At 32.8% G+C, this 26,504-nt stretch overlaps 2 protein-coding genes across 2 annotated transcripts in view; both read left to right on the forward strand.

The window, feature by feature from the left end:
* Positions 1–10,789, forward strand: part of LOC126734564 (USP6 N-terminal-like protein) — a 30,967-nt gene extending 20,178 nt beyond the window's left edge. The window contains exons 11-12 of the mRNA XM_050438250.1: positions 3,362–3,565; positions 9,246–10,789. Coding sequence (XP_050294207.1) covers positions 3,362–3,565; positions 9,246–9,538 — 497 coding nt within the window. The 3' untranslated portion in view covers positions 9,539–10,789. The remainder of the gene's footprint in view (positions 1–3,361; positions 3,566–9,245) is intronic.
* An 11,450-nt stretch (positions 10,790–22,239) lies between these two features.
* Positions 22,240–26,493, forward strand: LOC126742510 (uncharacterized). The gene is made up of 8 exons (XM_050449165.1): positions 22,240–22,432; positions 22,536–22,772; positions 22,842–23,157; positions 23,206–23,397; positions 23,655–23,970; positions 24,025–24,209; positions 26,038–26,140; positions 26,304–26,493. Exons 1-8 carry the CDS (start codon positions 22,339–22,341, stop codon positions 26,418–26,420), a joined length of 1,560 nt encoding a protein of 519 aa, XP_050305122.1. The 5' UTR covers positions 22,240–22,338; the 3' UTR covers positions 26,421–26,493.
* Positions 26,494–26,504: the final 11 nt, after the last annotated feature.

Below are 26,504 nucleotides of genomic sequence, written 5' to 3' on the forward strand. Positions count from 1 at the left end.
TGGAGCTTTCAGCTAATGCCTTGTCCGACCTTTTTTCCTGGCGAGCCTTTTCTTTGGCGGCTAGATGGGCTTGATAATTAGCTTCTATAATTTCAGTTTTTATGCTACCAGGTGTATTGTAAGTCATACATGTGCGACACTGATCCTTTCTCTGGAGGACACTGATCCTCGTTTTTATATATTGTGTACATAATAGTAATATTAAGATCAGACTCTAAATATTCCCTTTGAGTTTTTTTCTCGACAATAATACGAGGCCATGACAGGAAACTTTTCAATATGTTTTCTTACTTCTTCTAAAACTTCAGGAGGTGTGGCATTCTTTAGACCTTTGCCCCTTTTATCCTTTGAAGTAATATTTCCTTCCATTCGTTTTTTCATAGCGATATCTAGCACCCCTTTCCGTATTCCCAGAGTATTTATAAACATGGTCTTACAAACTTGAATCTTTGCTTCAACGGTGGGCAAGAAAAAGATAATAGTATTTTTGCGCTTAGAATTTTCTTTGGTTGTCCATTTTTTTGCTATTTTTTCTGTGTTGCTCTGTATAAAATTTCTTTGTTGTTCGTATGAATCAAGCTGATAGTAACTTTGAAAAATTTTGAGACGATCATCATGGGTTAATTTGTTACTGCATTTTCTTCTACATTTTGCCGTGCACGGATCCTTTAATGACACTCCAGGAACATATTTTCCTCTGCTGGAGATATAAATTTCGCCATGCTGTCTCCTTTTTTTTTGGAATATTTTTTTTTCCACTCATTTGGATTCCTCTTCCTCTTTTTAGATTTTTGGGTTTTCGAAGGAAATTCTTCCATACCTTCGAGTTGTATGTCTGTTGTCAAAGTCGAGTTTTCAATACCTAATTCTTCTTCAGATGTTTCACCTGAAGAACTTGGAACATATTCTGAAACCTCGGGTGAAAATGGTTCTATATCTGGCTCCAAATTGTATGATAAAGGAGAACGTTGATTACTGGGACCAGGCAAATTGTCATAATCTGAAAGAATAAGATGTATTGCTAAGAGGTAAATTCATCCAAAAAGTATCTGCAGAGGTTTTGATATTATGCAAAAAAATACCTGCAGTCTGTTGCGCATTAGAATAGGGTTCTCTCTGCGATATTGATGTGTTGTCTATAACATTCACAACCTTTTGTCTATCGTTTACTTCTGGCTTGCGTTCTTCTGAAGGAAGAACAGCAACTACAATAAGATAAGGTACTGTACCCAGACGTTGCTATGAAAAAGTGCCGAAAAATATTTTTTGAAATAAAGCCAGAGACAATTAAAAACATACACCCGATTTTCGTTTTAATATAAATAGAATATCTCGTAAACTTCTAAAATATAAAAAAAAAATTAATGGGTTTAGACTAACATCTATAAGGCGAGCCTTTTCCCCTATTTAACCGAGTTCGTATCTCTTAATTTGTAAGACCCTGCTAAACAACTGAAAAAAATCAAATACACTCATTTTATGTATTTACATAACCTCACTTTCTGGCTTTATTTTAATTGTAAGTTTATTAAAGTTAATTATCACATACCTTCAATATTATCCGATTGCCGACGTAAAATTCTAATATTTTCTTTCCTCTTGACATCATTTTTTTATAATAAACCACTTTAAAATAATTGTTTTAACACTGATAAGGCACCTGTTGTTTCAAACACACCACTGGATATCTCACACAGATCGAGAAGGTACGGCGAATAACTTAAATAACACTAGGGCAACAACTAGGTATCTCTCAAGATGCAGAGTTTAAGTATTACATTAAGTGGTAATATAAGTCGACCAATAAATGGTATCTCAACATGCCGAGTTAAAGAATGTAAATTTTGTTTGTTTTGGGAGTTATATATTTTTTGCCACTGTGTAAGTAAAGACTAGTCGCTTGTAGAAGATATCCAGTTGTAGCATTGAAAAGAGTAAGCAATATTGGGTATACTTAACTGAATAACTCAAAATGTATAAAATTAAGTTATCTAGTTGTTGAATTAAGGGGGCGATATCAAACATGAAGTAGTTGGATGAAAGAATTGACGATTGTTCACCTTATACTATATAAGGGAAACTAGCAGCTCCTCTTGGAATTAAAAAGACAATTAAAATAAAACTTGTCTTGTATTTTTTAACTTTATTAAATTGCTTGACAAATTGCCAAATAAGTAATAGACTTACAAAGCGGAGCCTTACAAGCTTTCTCGCAACAAATTGTTATACATATTAGCAAAGTTTGAAATTCAGTATATTATTTTTTTGTATATATAAACTAAAAGAAATTTGTTAGGTTAGATTTTTTTATTTAATAGGAATAGTTGTATATGTATATTATTTTTTTATAAATTCTTAGCATGTATATTTTGCATAAATATATTTTTTTATTGAATTTCATACATTAATCTTTGGTTTCGGCGGTTTAACCTAAACGTGTCTAACTACTAACTAATACTTTACCCAAATCCGTACTGCCTCGAAAGCTGGTGTAGGTAAAGGTACTTAAAAAAAAACTCTATCAAAACATTTATATTTAAAAACAAACCAATTTCTTTTATTTGAAAACTTGCAGTTTTGCCAGAAGTAAGCGTTTGAAGAACTGTTTTAGGTAGGTTTTGTTTTATTTTTCATTTAGCATGCAGTAGTAGTTGCCAGTTTTAATCTTAAAAAATATTACAGCTTTTATTAAGTAAATTACTCACCATTATTTTGTGTTGTCTCAGTTTTATTTACGTGTACAGTGTGTTTTTAGTACATTAGGTAAGATTATGTTTTTTTATGTTTTATTTTTAATGAATTTATTTATGTTTCTTCTTCAAAGAATTTAGCTCTTCTATTCAGGCATGTTTAAGCGAAGGGTATAAAATTCTGGATCACCCTTATTTGGAAGAATATGGATACCCAACAGGTATACACGTAAAATGCTAGAAACAAAGCCTTTATACCTATTACAGTTCCTTGGGCCAAGCCAAACAATAAACTTTTTCTTGCATCCTTTGAAACTTTCTTTTGGAAGAAAACCTGCATTACTACAAAATTTACATTGTACACTAACCATCATATGTACTAAAAAACAATAATATGGAGTATAGATAGTGCTATAGCTGAAACAGTATATGTAGAAAAATCATCGTCTCTTTAACCATTTGTCAATTAACAAATCATCACTGAGTTCAGCCTTTAATTCGTTTCCCAATCGTTGACTAATTTCACTCATGTTAACACACACATAGTTTAATCCTGTAGCACCATTCTAATTAATATTCTTAAAAAAAATTAAAACTTTAATACAACCTTAGATTTTGTGTCGTTTGAAGTGGAAACCTACAGCATTCAAACCGTAAGTGTCTCCTTTTAGGCTCCAAATTCTCCTTTGATCCCTCAATGGATGATGGCAGCTCCTTGTTGGATTGTGAGCACGGCGGCTCCCGACGTTCGTTGGCCGATACTAGTGTAACCTCAACTGCAGATTTGTCAGTATTTTCTACGATAACCAGATCTCAGGCTCACGAGAATAGTTTGGATACTCACAGTAATATGAGTGATAACTCGGTAGGATCAGGTAATAGACTCTTCATTTTATATAAGATTAAAAATTAGCTGAGAATATTGCCGGAATATTTAGGGAATGACATGTGTTTTTGATTTTCTTTTCTGTAAATCTATGATTAATGAATAGCAAATTTGTCAAATTTCTAAGAAAGTTATTATAAGAAAAATGACAATTATAGGAAATATTGGAATTTGCCAGTTAACCTTTTGCTATATTAATAGTTTCACCAACTGATTTGTAAATTTAACTGGTTAAAACAGATATTCATTGGCTCTTTGCCGTTCAATTGGCTAGAATGGAACAAAATATTGAAAAAGTGTATATATGAGGCCATTATTTGCAGAACTCCCTCTATGCTATCCGATTTACTTTTCCAAAGTAACAGAAAATATTTTAACTTTCATGTAAGTTATATTTTCGATTTATTATTTTTTTTTTTGCAAAGAGAGAGTTTTGCAAATAAAATAATCATAGAAACTCACTAAAGTTTTTTTAACTAAAAATTTTGTTGATTAAACTACAACTAAACTGTCACAAAAATTAAAAATCTTTTTCAAATAACAAAATTAAGTTTTAAGTATCCTCTTATTCAAAAAACCCAAGTAATAGGAAAAAAATTAAATGATTATAGTGTCGTTTTCATTTTCACAGAAATCTTGGTCACCTTCACTTGTTATGGTACTTGCAACAGTTTGTTGTAGAACATTTTTCTAGAAGCCCAGTTCTGGTAGTTTTTCCAGTCTTCACCTTAATGCTTAACCAGCAAATAATAACAAAAGATTTATCGCCTTTGTGTTTGTTGCTTAGTGGTACTTCACATGGGTGAAGGGACCAAAACGAGCAATTCTTTTTACAAACACTTTTAGGCGTTTCTATGTTATTTAAGTAATTAATGTTGCCTTGAATTAAAACCGTGTGTTCTTTTTTATGAAAAATAAATTGTTTTGCATCACTAAAATTGAAATGCCAGGCTCCAGGAAACTTTATGATTTTTTTTGTTTCACTTTTCCAGTCTTGTATGGTCCAATCTATACATACTTTTCTAAAAGTAGCATATTTACTTATTATGGCGTCGTAATGACTGGATTCTACAATAACCGGTATTTTTTTTATTTATTTATCTATTAATCCAAAAACCATATCTGGGTGGATGAAAGAGTGCCCTACAATTGGAAATGTGAGCTCAATAGTTTTCAAAGAAGCCAGGCGTGGGACTCTGTAAATTTTCTCTATTTAGAGAAGGAAGCGAATAAGGAAGAGACAAAGATCGCTTAATGCCTTGGCACTCTATAAACATTTCCTTAGAAACTTCGTTGTTGCTCGGGCATAGAGAATTTGATAATTATCTATTCTAAAAACATCAGACAATTGAGCATAGTCCAGCTGTGAATACAAGAAGAAGAAGAAGAAGAAAATGACATTGACAATATTGACATTTTGACTTTTTTTTTTATTTTAAACCAATCCAGCACAGCCCATTGCGCTGGATTGGTTTTAGGTGCTCTACTTTGATTCTCCATATCTGTAACAACAATAATGAGTTGATTATTTATTAAAAACGGCATTAAAAACTAGTCTGGAACAATTTAAGTTTATTCCAAACATAGTTTCTTCTAAAGAAGCTAAGATATTCAAAGGCATATAATAGGTATTATAGGAAGTTAACAGAAATAATATTATGATATATACCCACTTTTTATCTATAATGATTTGCAATTGCAAGGTGTAATTTTACATAGGATATTATTTACTTGAGCGAATGGATGAGTACTTACCTAGTAAAATAATTTGATTTCTCCTTTTCCTTTTACCCTAAATCACAGAATACAAATATAAATAAAAAACGAAAAATCTATCGCACGTTAAATTTTTTCTCTCTCCTAATAAAATTTCCCCGTTCACGGCGTACGGACGGGGAGTCGGTGCCAAATCCAAATAATTAAGCCAATAGTTTATTCTTTCCCACAATACACGCTAAAAAAAGAAGAAAATAATATCTTTACAATAGAAAGGTCCTTTTCGTTGTCGCTTAAGAAAGCGAGGTGGTCTATATTCGTTCTGTAACGAAAAAGCCCGAACGGCGTTACAGAGTACGAAATACCGTAGAGATAGAGAATAAAGAGTTTATCTATCGCTATTTGCGTTACAGAGTCCCACCTCAGTAGGCTAACATTCTCATCATTCTTGTGCTCTTGTTTTGTCTGCCTCAGCCATCAGCGTACAAATTAATTTTTGTAACAGAAGGCTTAACTATTTTGGTGTTTAATGCATTCTTAACTGTCGAAGCTACTGTGTTTTTCCGCATTTTTTGGCATATCAATTTCCGTTCGTAAATACGCGTTTACGTTTGCAGGTGTTAAGTTGGTGTTAGACGTTCCAGATACTATAGTAAAATTGTTGTAATTTATTTGCTGGCTGAAAATGACACTGGGTTTGGTTTTGGATGTTTCAAGAGATGGAAGAAGGCTTTTGCCTTCAATGCGATTTTATGTAGGTAACTGATGTCTTTTATCAGCTGATGTTCATTTTTAGTTGCTCTTTTAATCGAAGGCGCGTTGAGCAGCAATCGGTAACTGAAGTTCCATAGGCAATATTCTAATTTGCATGCAGGAATTTTCTAAAATAATTAATTAATAACTAACCTCAGGAACTCGCTGCTGATAGTGAGTATGAAGTTTTTTTAAAATTTAAATCGCACGTTAAATAGACACGCACTAGTCTTGCTCCTACAATAGTGGGATTCTACGCATGATTAAGATTCTATAAATTCTTTTATAAATTTACGTTTTTCATCGTTCTTGCGACCTACTCTGTCCCCTCCCCTTCGTTCTATTGGAAGTTTTGCTTTGTGCTTAAAATTACGAAGTATTCTTTGCACTCGGTTTGTTCTAAAATTCGTAGTGCCTAGAAGCGCCTTTTTGCTCACTCTTATCAGTTTTCCATTTTTCAAACGAAGATTGTATTAAATCGAGACTTGACCGTGATTAGATTTTCCTTTTTTTGGTTTATTTCCTTGGCAACAGTTCAATATGATATTGTCTTGATGTATTTTAGATTAAGATTCATATATGTAACGACGGAATTGTTTTATTCATTGTTAAAGTTTTGCAAAAATTTGGTTGTCCGGGTTTATGGTGACCACAAGTTGGAATGAATATGTGGTTTGGAAGCACATGAGGTGTATGTCTTCAAATAATATAATTTTAGGTAATTAAAACGATTGTAAAACTTTTTTAGGTCATACCTGTCCCTTTTTTTAACATTCCGAGCATAGTTTCGTGGTTATCGTTCTTTTCTGCGTGCTTTTCTTTCTTGGAAAAGGTAAAATCTTATTATCACTATTTAACTCATCCATACCAGCAAATCGCACCAAAAAGAATGTTATGATGTTACACGTCAATACACAACAACCGTAATATTGAAGTTAAAAAACATATTCGATTTGTATGTACAGATATAATCATTCAAACCTCGCCTATAGGGAATAGTCTATGAGCGTAAGCGAGAGGGGACATATGGAGTCCGCATGAGACAGGCAGAGGGCACAATACATGCCGTTTCCAAATTAATACGTTTGGCAACACTGATATTTCTGCCGCACGGCTCTCCGCTCGTGCATCAAAAAACGAGACATTTCTTATCCCCACCACACTGCACCGCCAATCTGAGATTGCAATTTAAACGTTTAACCAGTTTAACGTCATTTTTATTCCTAGCTTTCTGCTTAATCAGCAAAGATCAAATTTAAAACCGCTCGCTATTTTTTTGTTAAAATGTGTTCTCTTAAGGAAAAAAAGCAAATTATTAAGTGGTATTATGCCGGCAGAATTGCATTCACGTTCGAAAATCGGCCCATTCCCGTACGCAGCACAATTTTTGCAATTATCCATAGGTTTGAGACCTTTGGGTGCTTGCAAAATTGCAGGAAATACTACGCAAATGAGCAACCACCTGTTGTTAGACCGCTAGGCGAAAAAGGGGAGCTTCGAGAGGTTAATCTTTGTGCCGTTGCTGAAATGAACTTTCCTTGCAATAGTACAACTATTGCCAAAGAAACGGGTATTGAGCCTTTAAGGGTTAGAAGAATTTTAAAAAGAAATAAGTACAAGTGCTATATAAGTCGTAAAAAACCCAAGAAATTTTCCCACAGGACCATGAGAGACGGATGGAATTTTGCCATGAAGTATTGGAAAGGGCAAATCGGGATGTAATGTTAGTAACATTTTGTTTTGAGATGACTCCCCTTACTTTATTTGTGGTAAACATAACCCGTCCATTACAGTGGGTTGTTCGAGGGAAAATAAGCACATAAGCATACCAACACGTACACAATACCCTCAAAAGGTTAATGTATAGGCTGGCATTTTAGGTGATTCGATTATAGGCCCTTTTTTATCGATGGAAACCTTAATGCCAACAAATACCTTAATCTTTTGAGGGATGAAGTTCTTCCTACTATTCGAGGGCTCGATATCCATTTAGAACAAGTTTGGTTTCAACAAGATGGTTGTCCCGCTCATAACGCATTAGTGGTACGTCAATTTCTCGAAACATCTTTCCCTGATCGAACAATCAGTGGAAACGGTACTATTAAATGGCCCGCCAGAAGCCCCGATTTAGCACCCAATGATTTTTTTCTTTGGGGATACCTAAAAGAACAAATTTATAGGCACGAAAATGAACGGACTACTAATTTAGAAGAGCTTTGTGTTAAAACTAGGCAAGCATTTATTTAATAGTATCTCCATTCAAATGTTGTCGAACACGAGAAGGTCGTTTTATGATCGGTTGACGTACTGCACTGCTAAACAGGGTGGCCTTTTTGAACCTGACATAAGATAATTTTTATTTTTATTTAATATTACCAAATTAACTTAAATTTAAATTATTTTTTTTATTTCCTGTCCAATATTTAGTTAATTTATGTTTACAACATTATTGCAGTCGGTTTTTAGTTTATTTTTTGCTGTTAGGACAGGCAGCAGCAAAGACTCAAACGAAACATTTTTTTTTAATTTGCCACAGAGCAGTGCATCCCCGCTTAAACGCCTTAAGAATACTGAAAGCATAGAAAAATGAATATTAATACTTTTAATTACTCTATGACTGAAAGGTTTCAGTTTCGGGCTTCGGCGGGGTCCGCTGCTTGTCCGAGTATGTTGTCACAACGTTGCCAGAATTACCGCGATATATAATTCCTATAGGCGAAGTTAGAATGATCATATCTGTATACAAAGCATCGCGTTAGTCGCGTAGGAACAAGAATAGCGTGCTTATTGGTCGACGCGCAAACAAGCAGTTTTGCAAATGAACTGTAAACGTAAAGAAAAACTTTTGCAAATAACCTGCAACTTTGTACCAACTTTTAAATGGGAAAGAGGCAGTTATGAAAAACTTTGACGATAGTAACACGTTCCTTATTAAAATCCTGTTGAACTTGACGAAAAAGTGAATTTTGACTTTTTTGTCAATTATATAATATACTCATATAACTTAGAAAATTGTTGAAAAGTGTAAATACTTCTGTCAGTTTTTTTCAAAGTAATAAAGTTCAAACCAGTTTTGACATATTTTTGTGAAAACCGTAAAGTTCTATCTGTACTAGTAATCTGACATCTTTCACAAGTTAGTGACTGTAAAACTATTTACTTTACATACAAGCTTAAAAATCTTCATTTCACAATTCTAGGTTATACCACAGGATTGCAAAAACCAATAATCATGAGTGCGCAGTCTACTCCGCGCGCCACACCACACAATCCCAGTCCAGACGTGCTGCGTATCTATGTTCCCTACTCTCCATTGGAAACACCCATACCAAGTCCACATAATGGAGAAGTTCAACGTATTCCGTGTTCATTTCCGGATATGAACAAAATCCGGATCCGGATCGACAATGACGAGCTGCCGACGCCGCTCGTCGAACAGGGGCAGATCAAACATTTTAGGTTAGAAAGTCCTACAGAGGTTGATATCAATTAAGTTTGATTAGAATCTATGCTATAAGCTCTGGTTGTATCATATCCAGTAAAAAAAGATGACTGGAACATTTATGTCAATATTAGTTATGGGATTTTTTTTGCTTTGGATTATAACTATTTACGTTGATTCCATAGTAGATTTACAACGAAGTACCTACATTAGACAATACGAGAACATCGTAAAACCGGACTTAGTCAATAGTAAATATAAATTATTATTGATTTTTAGCCAAATCACGATAATTTTGTCTGATTAAGTACTTTAACAACGTCGTTAAACTTTAAGTGTCATTCTTTTGGGAAAATAATTTACGAATAAATATTACAGTTGAATCCCATCAAGTGAGTAAAATACTTTTAGAAATGTGATATCAAACTGCAAAAGTTCGTCTTTCCAAGGACGCTTTAACTTTATGGCTATTCACAAAAAAACTTTCTTTTTCTTTTTTTTTAGTTAGAGGAATACTCTTTAGTGACAGACTAAATGTAAAGAGAATTTTAATTTTATTTTTTGATACACTCATAGAATTTTGTTAAAAAGCGACACAATTTTAAAAAAAGTTGTGTCAAAAGACTTTAAATTTTAACATTCCGTTTTGTGATGTAGAACTTAGTTTCTGAAACCATTTTGCATTCGTAATGTTGTGCCGTGGTTGTATCCTTAAAAATATATTTGCAATAAAGTTGGTGTGTAACATGAAATCAAGTTTTAAATAAACTTTCATTGTAAATTGTTACAATTATCATTTTGGTTAATTTAATTATGTGCCATAGGATGTGCACCACTGTTATGTTTTTAGCTAATTTATTTTTGGTATAAATGCGGTGAAAGGCTTAAAACATGTTAGCTGCAAAGAATATTTTAGTCATAAGGAATTTAGCAATAGAAACTTAATCAGGCGCTCGATTTAGGAAGGAATTCAATCTATCTTCCAAGTTTTCTTTATTATTTTTTTTGATACTAAACATTTTTTGACTGACTCTGTAGATGTTGTAGCTACTATTTTGTTTTTACGTATTATAGTCTCCTACAAGGGTTTTTCTTCATTATTTGTATTTTCTCGAATTTTTCAAATTCTAAAATAATATTTTTCTCTGTGTATAGTGTGTGATACTTGCAATAATATTGTGTACGTAACGTTTTTGAACTCAAAGTGTTCACGAAGTTAGAATTAATGATAAATTGTTACATTTCCTTCATTCTTAGAATGATAATGTCTAAATTTTGTAATAAAAATTTTATTTACAGAAACTAATTTCTTTAAATTCTATACGAATCCTTATATTTATTCTATTAAAATAAAAAAGATGGTTTCTTTTAACGATCCAATAATTTTTCTGTCGAAGTGAGTGATTTGTGGGATTCAAAGATCAATAAATAAAAATCTAGGTGTGAGCAAACTGTCCGATGTTTTGCTAAATATATTGGCTTTTTCAGGGAACTAAAATACAATGGTGAGGCATAAAAAGCTGTACTAATCAAAAGAAAGCTTTGTTTTTATTAAAGACATAAGAATGAATATTTTTATTTCTTTAAACTAGATTTACAAGTTATTGTATATCCTAAACTTGATCGTATTATACTGTGAAAAGAGAGCAAAGTTCAGATATAGATTTCCTATACAAACTGGTTTATGTACTCTGCTCTACTTAATCTTGCAATAAATACAATACAATAATCTTTAATTAAAAATTTTTCAAATTTACCAATTCTTAGACCTGATAGAACTGAAGCACAAAAGTTGTAAAGAGCTTGTCTGTGCATCATATAACAAAATGCTATTCAAAAAAAAAAGAAAATCAACATTTTAATATTTCAGACCGGTTAGTCATGAACGGACTCACTTTTACAGGGCGTTACAAAATTCGGTGCAAATATTTTAAGAGCACATTGTTGGAGTTAAAATAATCCTTTTTTTCCTCAGAGCTACAGCCAGCAAAAACTGCTTGAACAAAATACATTATTTGGACCACTAACTAAAGTTATGCGTTAAATCTTTTAAAAATTTGAGAGTCTCTGTTTTTTTTAGTTGTCTTTGACAATTTCCGTCTTAAAAATGGTGTAAACCCGGATTCGGGAGGGGTTATATTTATGATGAACTATATCTTATGTCTCCGATAAGAATTTTAAAAATCTATAACACCATCTAGTCAGCCAGGAAAAAAATCTAAACTTATCGTTTTTTGCATTTTTTCGATACAATTAATTTGATTTGTCAAAAATTAAAGCAGTCACGACCTACTTAGTTTTTTGTAATTTGATAGCTTAATCGGGTGTAATAATGTTCCCCTTTCATTCACCAATGATTTTCTCGAAAACGGTTAATTATATCGAAAAAATGCAAAGGACAAAAATTAAAGACTTTTCCTGGCTTACGAGATGGTGTTACTAGATTTTTAAATTTCTTATTGTAAACATAAGATAGAGGCCATCCGAAGGGTAAGCCTCGCCGAATCCTCCTTTAAAATTGGATTTACACTATTTTAGAAGCGCAAAATCAAAAGAGCACTCAAAAAACAGGGACTTACAAATTTTGAGGACATTCATAACTGTAGTCGCGGTTCCAAATAAACGAGTTTCTTCAAACAATTTTCGCGGGCTGTAGCTCTAAGGGGTTGCATTTTAGGACACATGTTTATATTAAAAAAGTTTTATTTTTACTGCAACAATACTCCCTTAAAATATGTGCACCGAATTTAATAACACCCTGTATAGATACTCAGAATATTCTTGACTTATGGATAATCTTAATAAACAAATTTTGTAAACTTTTGATTTACAATATGATGATCTCAACATGGCAGTCTTATGTTGGTATATTTGAAGTCCAAGGTATAGTATGATATTAACTTTTATCATTTTTAGGAAACCATGGTTAGTTTCATTATTACAAGAATTAACACTAATACTGGTAAAATTTGGTTAACCGTTTATGTACAGAGAAAAAGCCATAAATTTTGTTTTAGCAGTATTAAACTAAGCAAGTTAGCATTTAGGCAAACTTTGATTTATCTGCATTCTGAAAAGCACTGAACCCAAGATTGTTCCCCGTGAAATCCCCACTAGTAAAACTTTTTCCGCGCTCTGTGTGGAACTGATGAAGCGAGCGAAAATTTGAAAGAAGAGTAATAGTTGTCGAAAGAGTTATACTTTATTTTCGCTCGCTTAACTAGTCCTTAGTAAGATTCCATGTCACGCTCCTGATACCATACGGATTCATTTTTTTCAGTAGTCTATCATGGGGTACCATATCGAAAGCTTTTATCCGATCCAGGAATATAGCGAGAGGCTTTCGACCTAATTGAATTGCCGATGGAATAAAGCACACCGCTCGATACATCACATCGGTTGTGGAATCTCCGAAATCTAAATTGCATTCCTGAGATCATATTATTTTGGTTAAAATATTTTACTAATCTATTTTTATAGGCTTTTCGACAACCTTAGCCATATTACTTGTGCTAAGTGCAATAGGCCTATAATTTCTTGCGTCGGAAGGGCTACCCTGTCTAAAAATTGGAGTAACTAAAGTTGCTTTGAAAATCTCCGGGAACCTAACCCTCCTGTACAAAAATTTTATTTATTAATATTGTTAAAGGAGGTACAATGCTATCCGCTATGAATTTAAGAGTTCTTGTGTGTAATTCTATTATGTTCAGTACTTGCTGCGTCTTTTAATGTGTTTTTTATTTGCTCTTTATATTTCTTCCTTCTGTTACAGGATTAAGGGTTATTATATTTTCATTGTGGAGTACGGCGAAATGTGTATTTCTTGACTTTTTAATCGACTCCGCCATCTTGATTCGAATACTTATGAAGAATTATTTATTAAATGCATTTGCGATATCTAGGTCCTTGGAATGAATACCACTTTCTGTTTTAATTTTCTTAATGCTATATTGTTTTCTTTTATTATGATTTTTAATTCGAATATCTTTTCTTTATAGTAGTTATTTTTTGTGATTTTTTTTAATTCTATTTCTTAGGTCTTTGCAGTAATTTTTAGCTTGTATATTGTTTGGATAATTTCCTTCATATTTCTGTTCCCTGTCTCTTTTTTTATTTCTCCAGTTCTTTTTTCTTTTTATTCAATTTATGTTCCTATGTTCTGTGGAGCGATTCATATGGTACTTAGTTGCCCTTTTGTCTGCATCCTGTTCTGTCGAAAGATCAGTCCTATAGTAGTTTTCCTGTCCTATAGAATTTATCTTTTGGATTTTAACATTTTTAATCTATTCAGTAATATTCGCCTTATGTTTAGAGTTTAGAATTACTGAAGTTCTGTAGTGCCTGGTTATTAGAGTTCTCAAAATAAAAGCATCTAATAAATATATGGTCGATTATTGTTGTTATTGAGGATATAATCCAAGTAGGCTTGTCAATAATCAATGGAATTAATCCAAAACTTGCTATCTTATTCAGATATTGTTGAACTGACCTATATCCAGTTTAGAAGTCTGAAAAGTCAATCTGACAAGCTTTGAATTTCATTTAATTTATCAAGTATTTCATTTAAATTTTACAAAAGGAAGTCCAGGTTCGTTGAACGGAGTCTATAATTAGTGCAATTAAACTGTACTTAATCTTATTTCTCCTAAAAATATAGTCTTATTTATTTGTTTTTTTTTTATTTGGAATGTTTCAGTAAAAATCAAAAGATCGTAGGTAGTATAGTCAAAATTGGTTTCATACAAAAGTACCTGTATTTTATTTAGGTTTTGTTGAAGGCTGCAGATATTTAATATAGTTGACTGGGAGTGAAAAAGTGAATTAAAATAATTTTGAGTTTGGGAGTCGTAAGACTTGTGTCATATAAATATGAAAAAATAGTTTAACCAGTTCAATCTAATTACCAAGACCCGTATACACGTTCGGCGGTTGAAAAATTTCGAATATGATTTTTGCGTAATGTGTAAGAAGGAGACGGAGTAGAGCGAGAACAAACTTGGCTCCGCCCTGGGCGGCTATCGCGTCGTCGTTGCGCTTATCAGTCCGGCGAAAGTTTATTTCAACCTTTGGTACGAAGACAGTAAGAAAATAAAAATGGTTTTCACTGTTGATCAAAATATTAATATCATTAAATGGTATTGTCATGGATAATGCAGAAGAAGTTGTCGGCCGTTTTATATTTGCATATCCTGATCAGCAAGTCCCTACTGCTAAAACAATTTATAATATCTGGCATAAGCTTGAGCAGTCGGGATGTGTAAATCGGTGTGCAAAATGTTTTAGTGGCGATCAGGAACCTCGTCGAACACCTGACGCTAGAATTGAAGAGGAGGTCAAGGTGTATGCTTTTGTGGAAGTAAGTGAACCTTGTTCTAGCTCCCAAATTTCTGAAGAACTTGATATTCCAAGTCGTACAGTGCGTAATATTTTGAAAAGAAATAAGTACAAAGCCTATAAAATTAAAAACACTCAAGAAATTTTTCCAGAAGATCAAATAAAACGCTTGGAGTTTTATGAAAACTTAAGAGAAAAAATTGATCAAAATGGCGACTTCACAAGTAATATTTTATTTACAGACGAGTCATCTTTTTCTCTTCTAGGTCGACATAATTCTTCAGTCGTGAGATATTGGTCTCGGGAAAATCTACATTTGAGTGTACCATTACGAACTCAATACCCGCAAAAGGTAAATGTTTGGACTGGTATTTTAGCCAATCACATTGTAGAGCCTTTTTTATTGATGGTACCTTAAACTCTGAGAGATATTTACTTTTATTGCAACAAAATATTATACCCGCTGTACGAAACTTAGATGTTAATTTTGAGGAAATTTGGTTTCAACAAGACGGATGTCCCGCTCACAGCGCTAGACAAGTGCAGAACTATTTAACAAACACTTTTCCTGAACGGCTTATTTCCACAAGAGGTACCATACCATGGCCTCCGCGATCTCCAGATCTGACGCCTTGCGACTACTTCTTATGGGGCTATTTGAAGGAAATCCTTTGACAACACCGACATGAAAGAGCCGTTAATTTGGACGAATTGCGACTTAGAATTATTAATATTTCTAGGTCCATTACACCTGAAATGTTAGCCAATGTACGTAGAGAACTTTACGACAGGTTGAGATACTGTGAAACCCAACGAGGCGTATTTGAACAGCCTATTAAATAATCCATTTAATTAGAATTATTATTTTGTTTAAGAGTTATTTTTAATTTTATTTTAGAATATTGTATTTAGTTTTCACCAAATTATCTTTCGTGTGCGCGTAAAATTGCAATACTTGATTCGAGGCTAACCTACCCATCTCCAATCGCTTGCTAAACATCACTGCGAGCAAGCCCAAATTAAATTCACATTGCGAGCGGTACGGAGAATCGGCGTCGCTATCGGCAGGAGGTTACCGATGCAGTCGTTCTCTGTCTACTCTCTATCTATTAGGTCTAATACATTAAAACTCAATCCGTAAGATTCAACTCGCCAAACGTGTATAAATAAATAACTAACGTTCGAGCCAAGTATTCCAACATCTTTTGCTTATTCTAACAAAAGTTATATCCAATAAGTAAAAATCGAAAGGTAAAGATACACTGCTTAATACACATTAAAATAAAAATCATGTTAAGGCATTTAGATCTGCATCTGGTAAAACTAAGTTTTCTTTATTTTCAAAATATTCATAAATTTCACCAGATTGCATCTACATATAGTTAGGGCCGCTTTCACACAGGCCTCTCCTTGGTTTCGGTAATCTTGTCTACAAGATTTGCCTACATTTTCTATTGTCCTTTGAACCAGTTTAAACATAAAGTATAAACATCTTCGAGATCCTCCCTCTTGCAATTCACTTTTAGAGTTTTAGAGTTTTTTTAGAGTTTTAACTTTTAGAGAATTTTATACATATTAATGGCCAAAAAAAAATATCTTAAAAAATAACTTACTAAAAAATTATATTATCAATTAGGGCATAGTTAAACAATTTAATGAGACAGCACAAAGAATAGACTAATTTTTAAATAAAAAATAGAAAGGGGCGTGTTTGAATTAAAATTTTATTGCAGGCAGATTTATTTTAATCTCTTGCTGGAAATAATCAAATATTTTATGTTCAAAGATTTGTGGCTCTCATATATAAAAAAAAACCCAATTCATACATAGATGTTGAATGTAGAGAAAGTGTTATTAATTTCTTAAATATAATGTTTTTGAATTTGCTTCCCTGTACATTTTATAGAAAAAATGTAAGATAACTATTTGAAGAGACCAATCTGACCTTGACCTTGTGCAAAGTTTTAAAAAATGTTAATAAGCCAATCTTAAAATTATTCAATTAAATGTAATTGCAAAATTAGCAAATTTTCGGTTCAGGTAAAACCAAACGGGCACCAGTAAAATGAATATTGTCACTCACGTGAGGAAAAGTGTCAATAAATCAGTGACAGTCGATATTTAAAAACAAGCATGAATTATTCAATCGATGAAAAAATAGCCATAATTAAGTGGCATTATGCGGGAAACAGTTTGTAACAAAAGTAATGTTAACGTGTCTTACTTTGAATGTATGCTTGTGAGATTGATAAAACGAAAAAAAAAACATTTCTTGTATTCGGCTGTACGTCAGATTTGACAAAGCTGGTGTCTGGTTTTACCTGAACCGAAAATTTGGTAATTTTGCAATTACATTTAATTAAATAATTCAAGATTCGCTTATTAAAATTTTTTGAAACTTTGCACGAGGGTTTGCCAGATTGGTCTCTTCAAAAAGTTATCTTACATTTTTACTGTAAAATGTACAGCAGGGAAGCCAATAATTGACTCCCTTAAAATTTGCATGGGATTTCCTATGTTCTGCTTGGCGACGCACCACCCGGTATAGGTGATTCGCCAAGACAAGTTAGCATTAATTTGATTTTTAAATGGTAAGTAAGTAATTAAAAAAAAATACTTTCTTTTTTTTTAATTGAAAAAATTATGGTTTTCAATAATTTTAATTGCATAAGCTACGCAACATGAAACCAACCCACAAAAATATAGACACGCATATCGTCATCTATCGGAATTTCATTGTGCCGCATATTAGATGACAGATAATTAGAGAATCCAGCCGCTTAGTCTATTTTGTAATTGAATGTATAAACATTTTTTTACCTATCGATAAAAAAGATCCAAGCAGCATGGTTCTTTTTTGATGAATTATAATTTCCCCGATATCCATTAAAACAACGCATCCCATACCGCTTAGTTTCTTTTTGCGTAATGCAAAGGTGCAGAGGCTACCGAACAGATTCATATGTTCTTATTCGCAACAAGGACCAAGCAGCGTGGATGGTTAGTATGGATTATATTGCAGACCCATGTTTGCCGCTTTTAAATTGTCTATAAAGTGCATAAATACAGCGTTAGTAAAACTGCGTTCAACCAAACCTCCGTTCTGGACGAAAGAGGAAAACATGAGAATTATAGAAAACCCCTTGACAATCCTGTTAATGAGTCTATTGTTAGACAAATAAAAAAATTACCAAAGGTACCAATCTCACTGTTGTAGGGAAATGACAACAGTGGTAAGGGCGTAGGGTAGGGAAAGGGCGTATATATCAGATTTAAATTTTGAAGATATACGAACTATTTGAATCAGAAAATCCCCTCCCTCATAAGTGGTCATTCATTTTTACCTAATGACGCAGACTTTAGTTACATAGAGAGAATTCATAAATGTAATGAAAATTTGTAAAATAAATAAGTTGCAAACTCACAGGATGCAAAAGAACAATTTCAGAAACAGAAAATTGGATATTATCGATAAGGTGCGTGAAGTTATATATTTTTATAAAAATAAATATTTTTTTTAAATTTCTAGTTTTCTTTTTTAGGGAACAAGAAAATAAATTGGTTAAAAATAAAAGAAATAAAATTAGAGAAGGATGAACCAATGTTAATTTATATAAAAGAATGTTATGAAGAGAATATAGTGATTATTTTAAATTGAACACTTCAAAAAAGCAGAAACAAACAAGGTCAGATGATGTTTCATTACCGGATAATGTGCTATGACCTGGATGGATGGAAACCCTATATCCGAACCAAAAATACAATTCGACTATATCCAAGTGGCCGATGAGATGCGCAAATGAAAGAGTCAGTGTGCAACAGGAACAGAAAACGATAAAGTTAATACCAAATTGTAAATTTCTACGTTTTTACTGAGTTTACATTCGCCATATTTTAGCCGTGAAATTTACGAATAACGTTTTTAGTAATATTTTTAAATAAGTATGGTGTTTATGATAGTAAATAAAATTCAATTATTGTAGGCGATTATTATTGATTTGCTTGACATTACATTTTTAATATAAAACATTCATAATAACTAGAGTGTTCTATTTATTATTGCAATGTTATGTTTAAATAAAAAATTAAACCGGTTATAATATACAATTCAACCCGATAGATACAAGATATGGTAAAAATAAAAACTCTTAATTTAAAATGGATATTTTAAAAAAATCTCAAAAATATAAAAAACCGGCGATGTTACATATTTTACTTCGCAGGGAAAAATGTCTTACCCTGGTTGTACTGAACCTTTTTTAATGTTAAATTCAAATATTTATAATATATTTATCTAATAAATATATTATAAATTTACAAATATTACAGTATCAAATTTACAAATTATGATATGTTTTGTCTTCTTGGACGATTAGGTTTTGTGGTCCATAATGCTCCTCGTGTCATTCCTCTATTCCAGACAATTCACTATTTTGTTCAAAATCTGTATCACTTTCTGATTCGGTATCAGTTCCATCTATCATAATATGAAGTTGATGCACAACAATATCTAGACATGATTCTTTTGAAATATATTCTTGTTCAATTTTTTTGCTCACAACGAGATTTCTTTACGAAAATTCTTGATAAAAATTAAAGTTCATATGGATATGGCTGAGTTGTAACAGACTTAAAATCAATCTCCCATCTAACTGGGAATGATGCCTCACTCATTTTGTAAATTTTTATAAAATAGTATAATATAATAAGTCTTGAAGCAGATGCCAGTGTTGAAGATGATTTGGAAGGCTTTAATGGTTTTCTAGATTTTCAATCTTTTTAATTAATTTTTTATCTTCCCACGTTTTTCAACAATTTTTTTTTATTAAAAAAATGTCGAGTTTCTACTTTTTGGCTTCTTCAGGGCAGGGCAACCAGAAAACCAGACGAAAAAGTGAAAAATAAACATAAGGAATAACAAAAATTTGCTCCGGGTCACGGAGTATCCCGATTAACCCATTCTTTTGCCATTTTACTGTACTAGCATTCATTCTTTAAAAAAAAAATATTTTATAATTACTGAATACTGAAAACTATATCATATTTATAAAAAAAAAACAAAAAAGGAAAAAAAAATCATCATATTACAGTACTAGCGGAACCCCACATAATTTCTAACCTATAAATCTCATTTTCATATCAGTGAGGGTTGATTCCACATTGCATAATACCATTCAACTTATTTATATTATTTTTGAAACCAGCAAATGCACCGATTTGATTCAAAACATTTCTTCAAACAATTTCAGCTATTTTTTAGTAACTGTTTTCAATTTGCCTTTTTTGGTTTTTCTTAACTTTAGGTTTTGAAAGGTTTCCCCGTCTGTTAAAAATGTGATAAAGACTAGACCTTCAAATCTTTAAAAAGAAAAGGCAAAATCTCTTTTTGTTTAAGAAAAATAAGATAAAACTTAAAAAACGCTGATTAAACAATATTGAAAGCTTTATTATTTGCCTGGCTTAAACTGATCAAAGCTGCCAAATTAAAAAAAATATACAACGAACTACCCAAAAAATATTAAAAACATGACTTCAAATGTCTAATGTTTCGTTACAAAGATATATTTTTTAGGATTTAATTGTGTTATTGTGCCGAAAACTATAATATATAAAACTCATAGCTTTCCCAATAACATGGTGGTTATTACTTAGATCGTTAGCCATATTAATTTTACGAAGGACTTCAGCTCTGATATGTCTGTAGTGGCTCATATGACTCCACAAGTAATAGTCCAAAGGATTGCAATCCGGTGAGCGAGTGAGCCATGAAACTGCACCCCTGCGTTTAATCTAACGTCCAGGCTCCAGGAAAAGTGATATTTAAATATCCAGTCACATTTCTACCGCTGTGGGGGCGGAGCACCGTCATGCTCCTTTACCACATTTGTTTCTTCTTAGAATGGAAATATCCTCTAACAGAGCCAGTTCTTCTCGTAAGAACTGAAGATAAATTGCAGGTATCAAGCGACCATCTAAACATAAGTAACTACTTGATCTCATAACACACCACATCAAACATTAACCGAAATACGGTGTTGGAAATTATGTTTGATTGTTGCATGGGCCAAGAAAGGAATTCCTTTAATTACTGATACCGTCTCGGGTGAATATAGCCTCATCGGTAAATAAAATGTTAATAACTAAATTACGACGTGCAATGAGCCAATTGCAAAACTGACTTTTGCAGATGAAATGTACAAACAAAAGTTATACATTGTTATCTATACAGTAATAAGATAAAACCAGTACAACGTGATATTCTGCGAACACTAGTTCATATTGACTATTCAACACGATCCAGTATTAAATCTTGGATAGGTACTAATATACGTATGAGAGAGGCATTTGGAAATGATTCTGTTGCCCTCAGTAGTAACACTATTAAATTAAAAAAAAAAATCATATCTTGGTAAGGAAGCATTTGCGGACCAATGTTAATAGGCCTTTTTTTACTCCAATGTACCTAAGAAATGCGTATTGAAATTTTGTCCCTTACTTCGCGGGACACCCTCGATAAATGTAGGAAAACAAGTTATTTCTCCGTAAGAAGTACGAAAAGATTTTTACAGACTAGAGAAATGTCTTTAAGTTGTTTAAAAGGAAAATACTCAAATTACCTACTAAAACAAAAAGGTTAAATGAAATCTGTTAATGCCTGAAAAAAAATAAAAAAATGCCAAGAACGCTGCACTAAAAATCATGAAAAAGGCCTTCAAATGCCTGGAAGAAATAGGATTCCAATTGCCTGCCAGAAGATGTTGGCTGCTTACAAAATATAAGGAATTACTTCAAGTTCTTTCAAGTAAAAGAGAATATCTAGAAGAACTAAAATTTCTTGAATGAAAAAATGACCACAAAAATCCAAAAAGCATTAAATTTCCTGAAGAAATAAAAAGACAATTGCTACAAATCCCTGAAAAAAAATGGATTTTCTTATAGAACAAGGAAATTCCTTAAAAAGAACTGTAACTGTCTTAAAATTACTTTAAACGTCAACCAAAAGATAGAGACTGTAAGTCCCTAAAATAAAATGTATTAAAACTTTTATAAGATTATGAAAGCTCACTTAATTTTTCAAGCAATAAGGATTGAACTCAAAAGGTTTTTAATTGATTAAAAAAGAATAAAAAAATAACTTGCAAATGCCTGTACTAATAATAAAAAACAAATGAATTACCTGGAAGAGATATCGAAGAACTTCACTGCCTAAAAATTAACGAGAAATTTCTTCAAACTTTTTCAAGTAAAAGTGAAAGATTTTAAGTCTGGTTTTGTCTAGAAAAAGTTTTAAAAAAATCTTATAAATACTGTGCGAAAAATTATGAACAATTACTGCCAATGCCTAAAATATCACAGTTACTGGTGTATTAGCGGCTTTAATTAATCTCTTACCTGCAACTAGAAGAATCATAATCTCACCTTAGATCTTATTGACAGAACGTTTTGACACGTTTTCGTCAAAATTTTTCGTTAATTTATTTAGAACAATTTTCAAAATTTTTGATGATTTTTCAGCAATGGAGAAAATAGCTACTGAAAACCTATTTTTATTGGAATTTCTCGTTGATACCGTCAATATAGATCCGAAATGCGACTGCGACGCTCCACCAGGTAGTAAATCAGAACTTTTATAATATTTAGTCCTGAAAGAAACTTTTACAGGAATTTATATACTTACCTTACCTATCTGCTAAATCAATAAACTGATCCCTAGGTGAAACTTGTGTATCATTCCAATTTCTGGACAATGCCCCGCTGGATGTCTGCGAGCAGGACTTTTGCCCAAAGACAAACCTGAAAATGGCGGAAAACGAGGTGGTGAAAAGTGGGAAAAGCTGTTTGTTTTCTTTGAGTCCCGAACAAGCGACGGCCGCCCTTGAACAATTCGACATATGCGTTTCTGTTATGAAAAAAATGCAACCGGGATGGTTACCTGAGAGAGTAGAAATTGGTAACACCCAATAATCAAAACTATAATACGAATTACTGCACTTTAAAGTAAAATGATTGTTTTTTCTAGGTTCATCGGTTATAGCAGCTGCAAATCTCTTTAACGAACTAATCAACAGCGTAGAACTATCGGATGGAAGTTCACCAACAGCTAAAACCCTAAAAGATGTCTTTGACATTAATGACGGTCAGGGACTTCTAATTGGGAAAATCAGCGTCTACATACGAATGTCTTGCTTTGGAAAACTGATCGTAACCCAGTTCCAGATGAACTTAGATGACAAAAGTGTCCTTTTTAAAGACAAAGATGGAAAAAGCTTATACCGATACAAAAAAGCCGGCAAAAGAAAAGAAGGGAAGGCACAGTCGGATTATGGATCTGCAGGGTACGTGGTGTTTCCTGGTTGAATCTTTTCTAAAAAAAAAGTTTCCAGGTATAACAGCAAATGTCCAGAGGTTCCCTGTGGCTCACCCGGATCAGCAGGAGGTGTCCAGCCTGGTATGAGTGGTGGAGCAGGGATAGGTAATCCTAACTGTCCATTCGCACCTTGTGGTAACGTCAATATACCTTCAAGTGGACCATCTATGGGAAATCAGGGAACGGGTCTTAGCCCTTATCCTGGAGGGTAATAAATATAAAAATATCTAGTTCAATTAATAGACGAATTAATAAGTATAATCAGCGTCTTGAAAAGTCTTTCTATCTGGGTTAATCAATGATAAGACAAGAGGTCAACTTAAGCAGGCTTTAAGTTTTATGAAATGTATTCTTGAACTACTAATTATACATTGTTATGTCTGAAAGTAACTAACTATAAAACCATCTCACGTTTGATTTTATTCTTACAATTAACTGATGACTATTTACATTTTTTTCTGGCAGTCTTGGAATTCAAACTATGATGACCCCGTGTAATGAATGCGGTTTTGTGCCAAATCCCGCCTGTTTACCACCAATGAGCATGGGTATGTCCAGTCCTAATATGGGTAGTTACTCACCAGATTACAGAAGCACACCACCCCAAGCCCCCGATGGAAATTATCAAGAAATCGGCGCAAGTATGGGCGGAAATTCACTGACTATCAGAGTACACAAGGAAAAGGGCAAATTGGAGCAATACGATCCGAACAACGACGACTGCACTTGCGGGGGAGAAACCGGAGCAATTGTGCCCGCGGGATCAAAGAGTAATCAACAAGTTAGAAGTCCAAGACCAGTGAAATTTGAAAAATTAGTCAATAAAAACTTTTAGGCATTTTCAATGCGTCCAGGTGTTGCACCCAACAGTCCATTTTCGTTTAGGATGGGCCAGGGTGGTGATGCACCCTATGGTGGTGCTGGTAATAATGTAATTGTCAACCCACCTGTGTGTACGGCTGCCGATGGAACCCAGTTTACCGAATTTTCCGATCCTAACAAGGAAACTTTCATTCTGAGGTAATTAATACTACTAAAAAAATAATATAACTACTAATATAAATAAATACTAATAATAGTAATTATTTTCCAACATTAAGAAGAATAAACAATATGCAATAAAAACATGAAAATTGAAATAAATTATAACCTAAATTTTAAAAAATCATTCATGTTAATTTATGATGAAACTTGTTTTCAATTACAACATTTCAACTAGACTTTGGGGAGATTAAAAATATAATTAAAATTGGTTTGGTGTCGACTATTAATTTTTTAAGACTTTGCACTCAGTTACAGTGTGTGTAAAAGGTTAGGAAATCTTGAAATTATAGATACATACTAAAGACCAAAATATGTGAATTGACCCAAACATAACTTAGTCCAAAAGTTCAGTTTGTGAGATACAAGGTGTCAAAGTTACAGTTTTATTTTATATTTTTCCTTATTGCTTAAGAAGCATTCCAGATTTTGGCATAAGACTCGGTATAGGAAGTTTTGATCAACCTATTTTTTATTCATGGACAATGTGACAAAATTGTAGCAAGAACATGCCCAAACTTCAACGAAATGTACGTCATTGTACGTAAGTCGTTGACGTAGTTCCTGTTTACTGTTTACCGGTGTCTTGTATATCATTTGCTTCAAATTACCCCAAAAGTAAAAATCAAGTGGTGTAAGATCAGGTGATCTCGCAGGCTAATCCCATCGTCCCAAACGCCTAAACCAGTTGTCATCGAATTTCTCAAATAACTCACATGTCACCTCCTCAGTGCAATGATCGGGTGCCTCATCCAATTGGAACCAGCAAGTGCGATAATCTTCAAACATATAAATTTTCCAGAAAATCTTCTACTACTGAGCGCAAAATCTGGGTACCTAGGTTTTCTTGAAATCCCATTTCCTTAACCGCATGTGGATTTTGATTAGCCCAAAAATATTGATTTCTTCTATTAAGAATACCTTCTCTAGAAAATTTTGCTTCATCTGTTCATTTTATTTTTTTTAGAAAGTTTGGATCCTCTTGAGTGCGTGTCAGATTTTTTCCATTTTAATGATTTTTTAGGTCACTATTTTAAAAAAACACCCAAGCGTATTTAGTATTAATCAAATAAATGTAACTGTCAAACATCAATAGCAGTGTTGCGTCATGACCTTTCATGGCGACCTAAAGCAAAAAAGTAAAAATATTCCGATTTTTACAGAAAATTGCTTTTATTTCAGAAACTGATCTATTTAGATACAGGAACATGATATCTCGTTAGAAAGGGATTTCAAGTTCCTTTTAGAATATGTTATAAAATACAAGGTGTTCCATTAAAAAAATAATAATTTCACAATTTTTGTATCTAGCAGTAAAATCACTAATTTTGAACAACCAACTCCGTATGACGTAGAAAAAAATTTTATAGTGAAAACTAATGTACGATACTTCCGTAAATTTTATAATTTCAATTTTCTGCCCGTTCCAGTGCCGTAGTAATAAAAATTTACTTGGAGCTATGTTTTGGTCAAAAAATAAAGAAAATATTTAATTTCTCGAAAACCACTAAAGATAACTATAGGAACAATTTATACAAAAACAATCATAAAGTGATAGCGGATCGGAAAATAAAGTATTCTATTTAAAATAACAAAGTTGCTACTATTTTTTGGTATAAGTGGCAACGTTGTAATACGCTAAAAATATTTTTAATCGTTAGATCACCAGCTAAAATCCATAATGCCAAATTTTCAAAAGAAATCAATTTTCCGTTCTCCGTAAACGTCTAAGGTATCATCAACCATCAATCACCCTGTGTACTCTATACATCTCCTACTGGTTTCGCATTTTAATAATTTTTTCTAGGATCGGAAAGAAAAGCGAGGGTGTTGATAAGAAGAATAACTTGGAATTGGAACTCCAGACACCTAAAGGCCCTCCTCTCAAGCCCATTCCAAAGAAAGAAACTGTAAGTGAATAAAATAAAATATAAGGATTATACGCCCACATAGGGATGAGTCTATAAGATTTCATATTTCGTGTTAAAATTGCAAAGTTTTTAATATTTCTTTTTTCTACTTCTTAATATACATATCTAAGTATATACAATCATTTTCCTTTAAAATCCCTAGGTGGAGACCCAGTATGACCCATTAGACGCAGGACCAGACGATACAGGTTCCAAAAAGGGTAAGGGGAAAGGAGGTAAGGGTGGCAAAGGTGGCAAGAAAGGAAAAGGCAAAAAATAAACATCCCATATAACACTATGCCTCTTCATGATACATTTGTAAGCTTAATAAAGTAATAACAATATCGTCATAAGCATTTTGTTT

The sequence above is a fragment of the Anthonomus grandis genome, chromosome 1 (genome assembly GCF_022605725.1).
Source record: "Anthonomus grandis grandis chromosome 1, icAntGran1.3, whole genome shotgun sequence".
In the NCBI taxonomy this organism is placed as follows: domain Eukaryota; kingdom Metazoa; phylum Arthropoda; class Insecta; order Coleoptera; family Curculionidae; genus Anthonomus; species Anthonomus grandis.

Excerpts from the sequence above, each read along its gene's own strand:
- LOC126742510 (XM_050449165.1), top strand. The coding sequence starts at position 22,339 with ATGGAGAAAATAGCTACTGAAAACCTATTTTTATTGGAATTTCTCGTT. Across the intron at positions 22,433-22,535 it reads CGACTGCGACGCTCCACCAG|GTGAAACTTGTGTATCATTC; the intron begins GTAGTAAATCAG and ends ACTGATCCCTAG. Across the intron at positions 26,141-26,303 it reads CCATTCCAAAGAAAGAAACT|GTGGAGACCCAGTATGACCC; the intron begins GTAAGTGAATAA and ends TAAAATCCCTAG.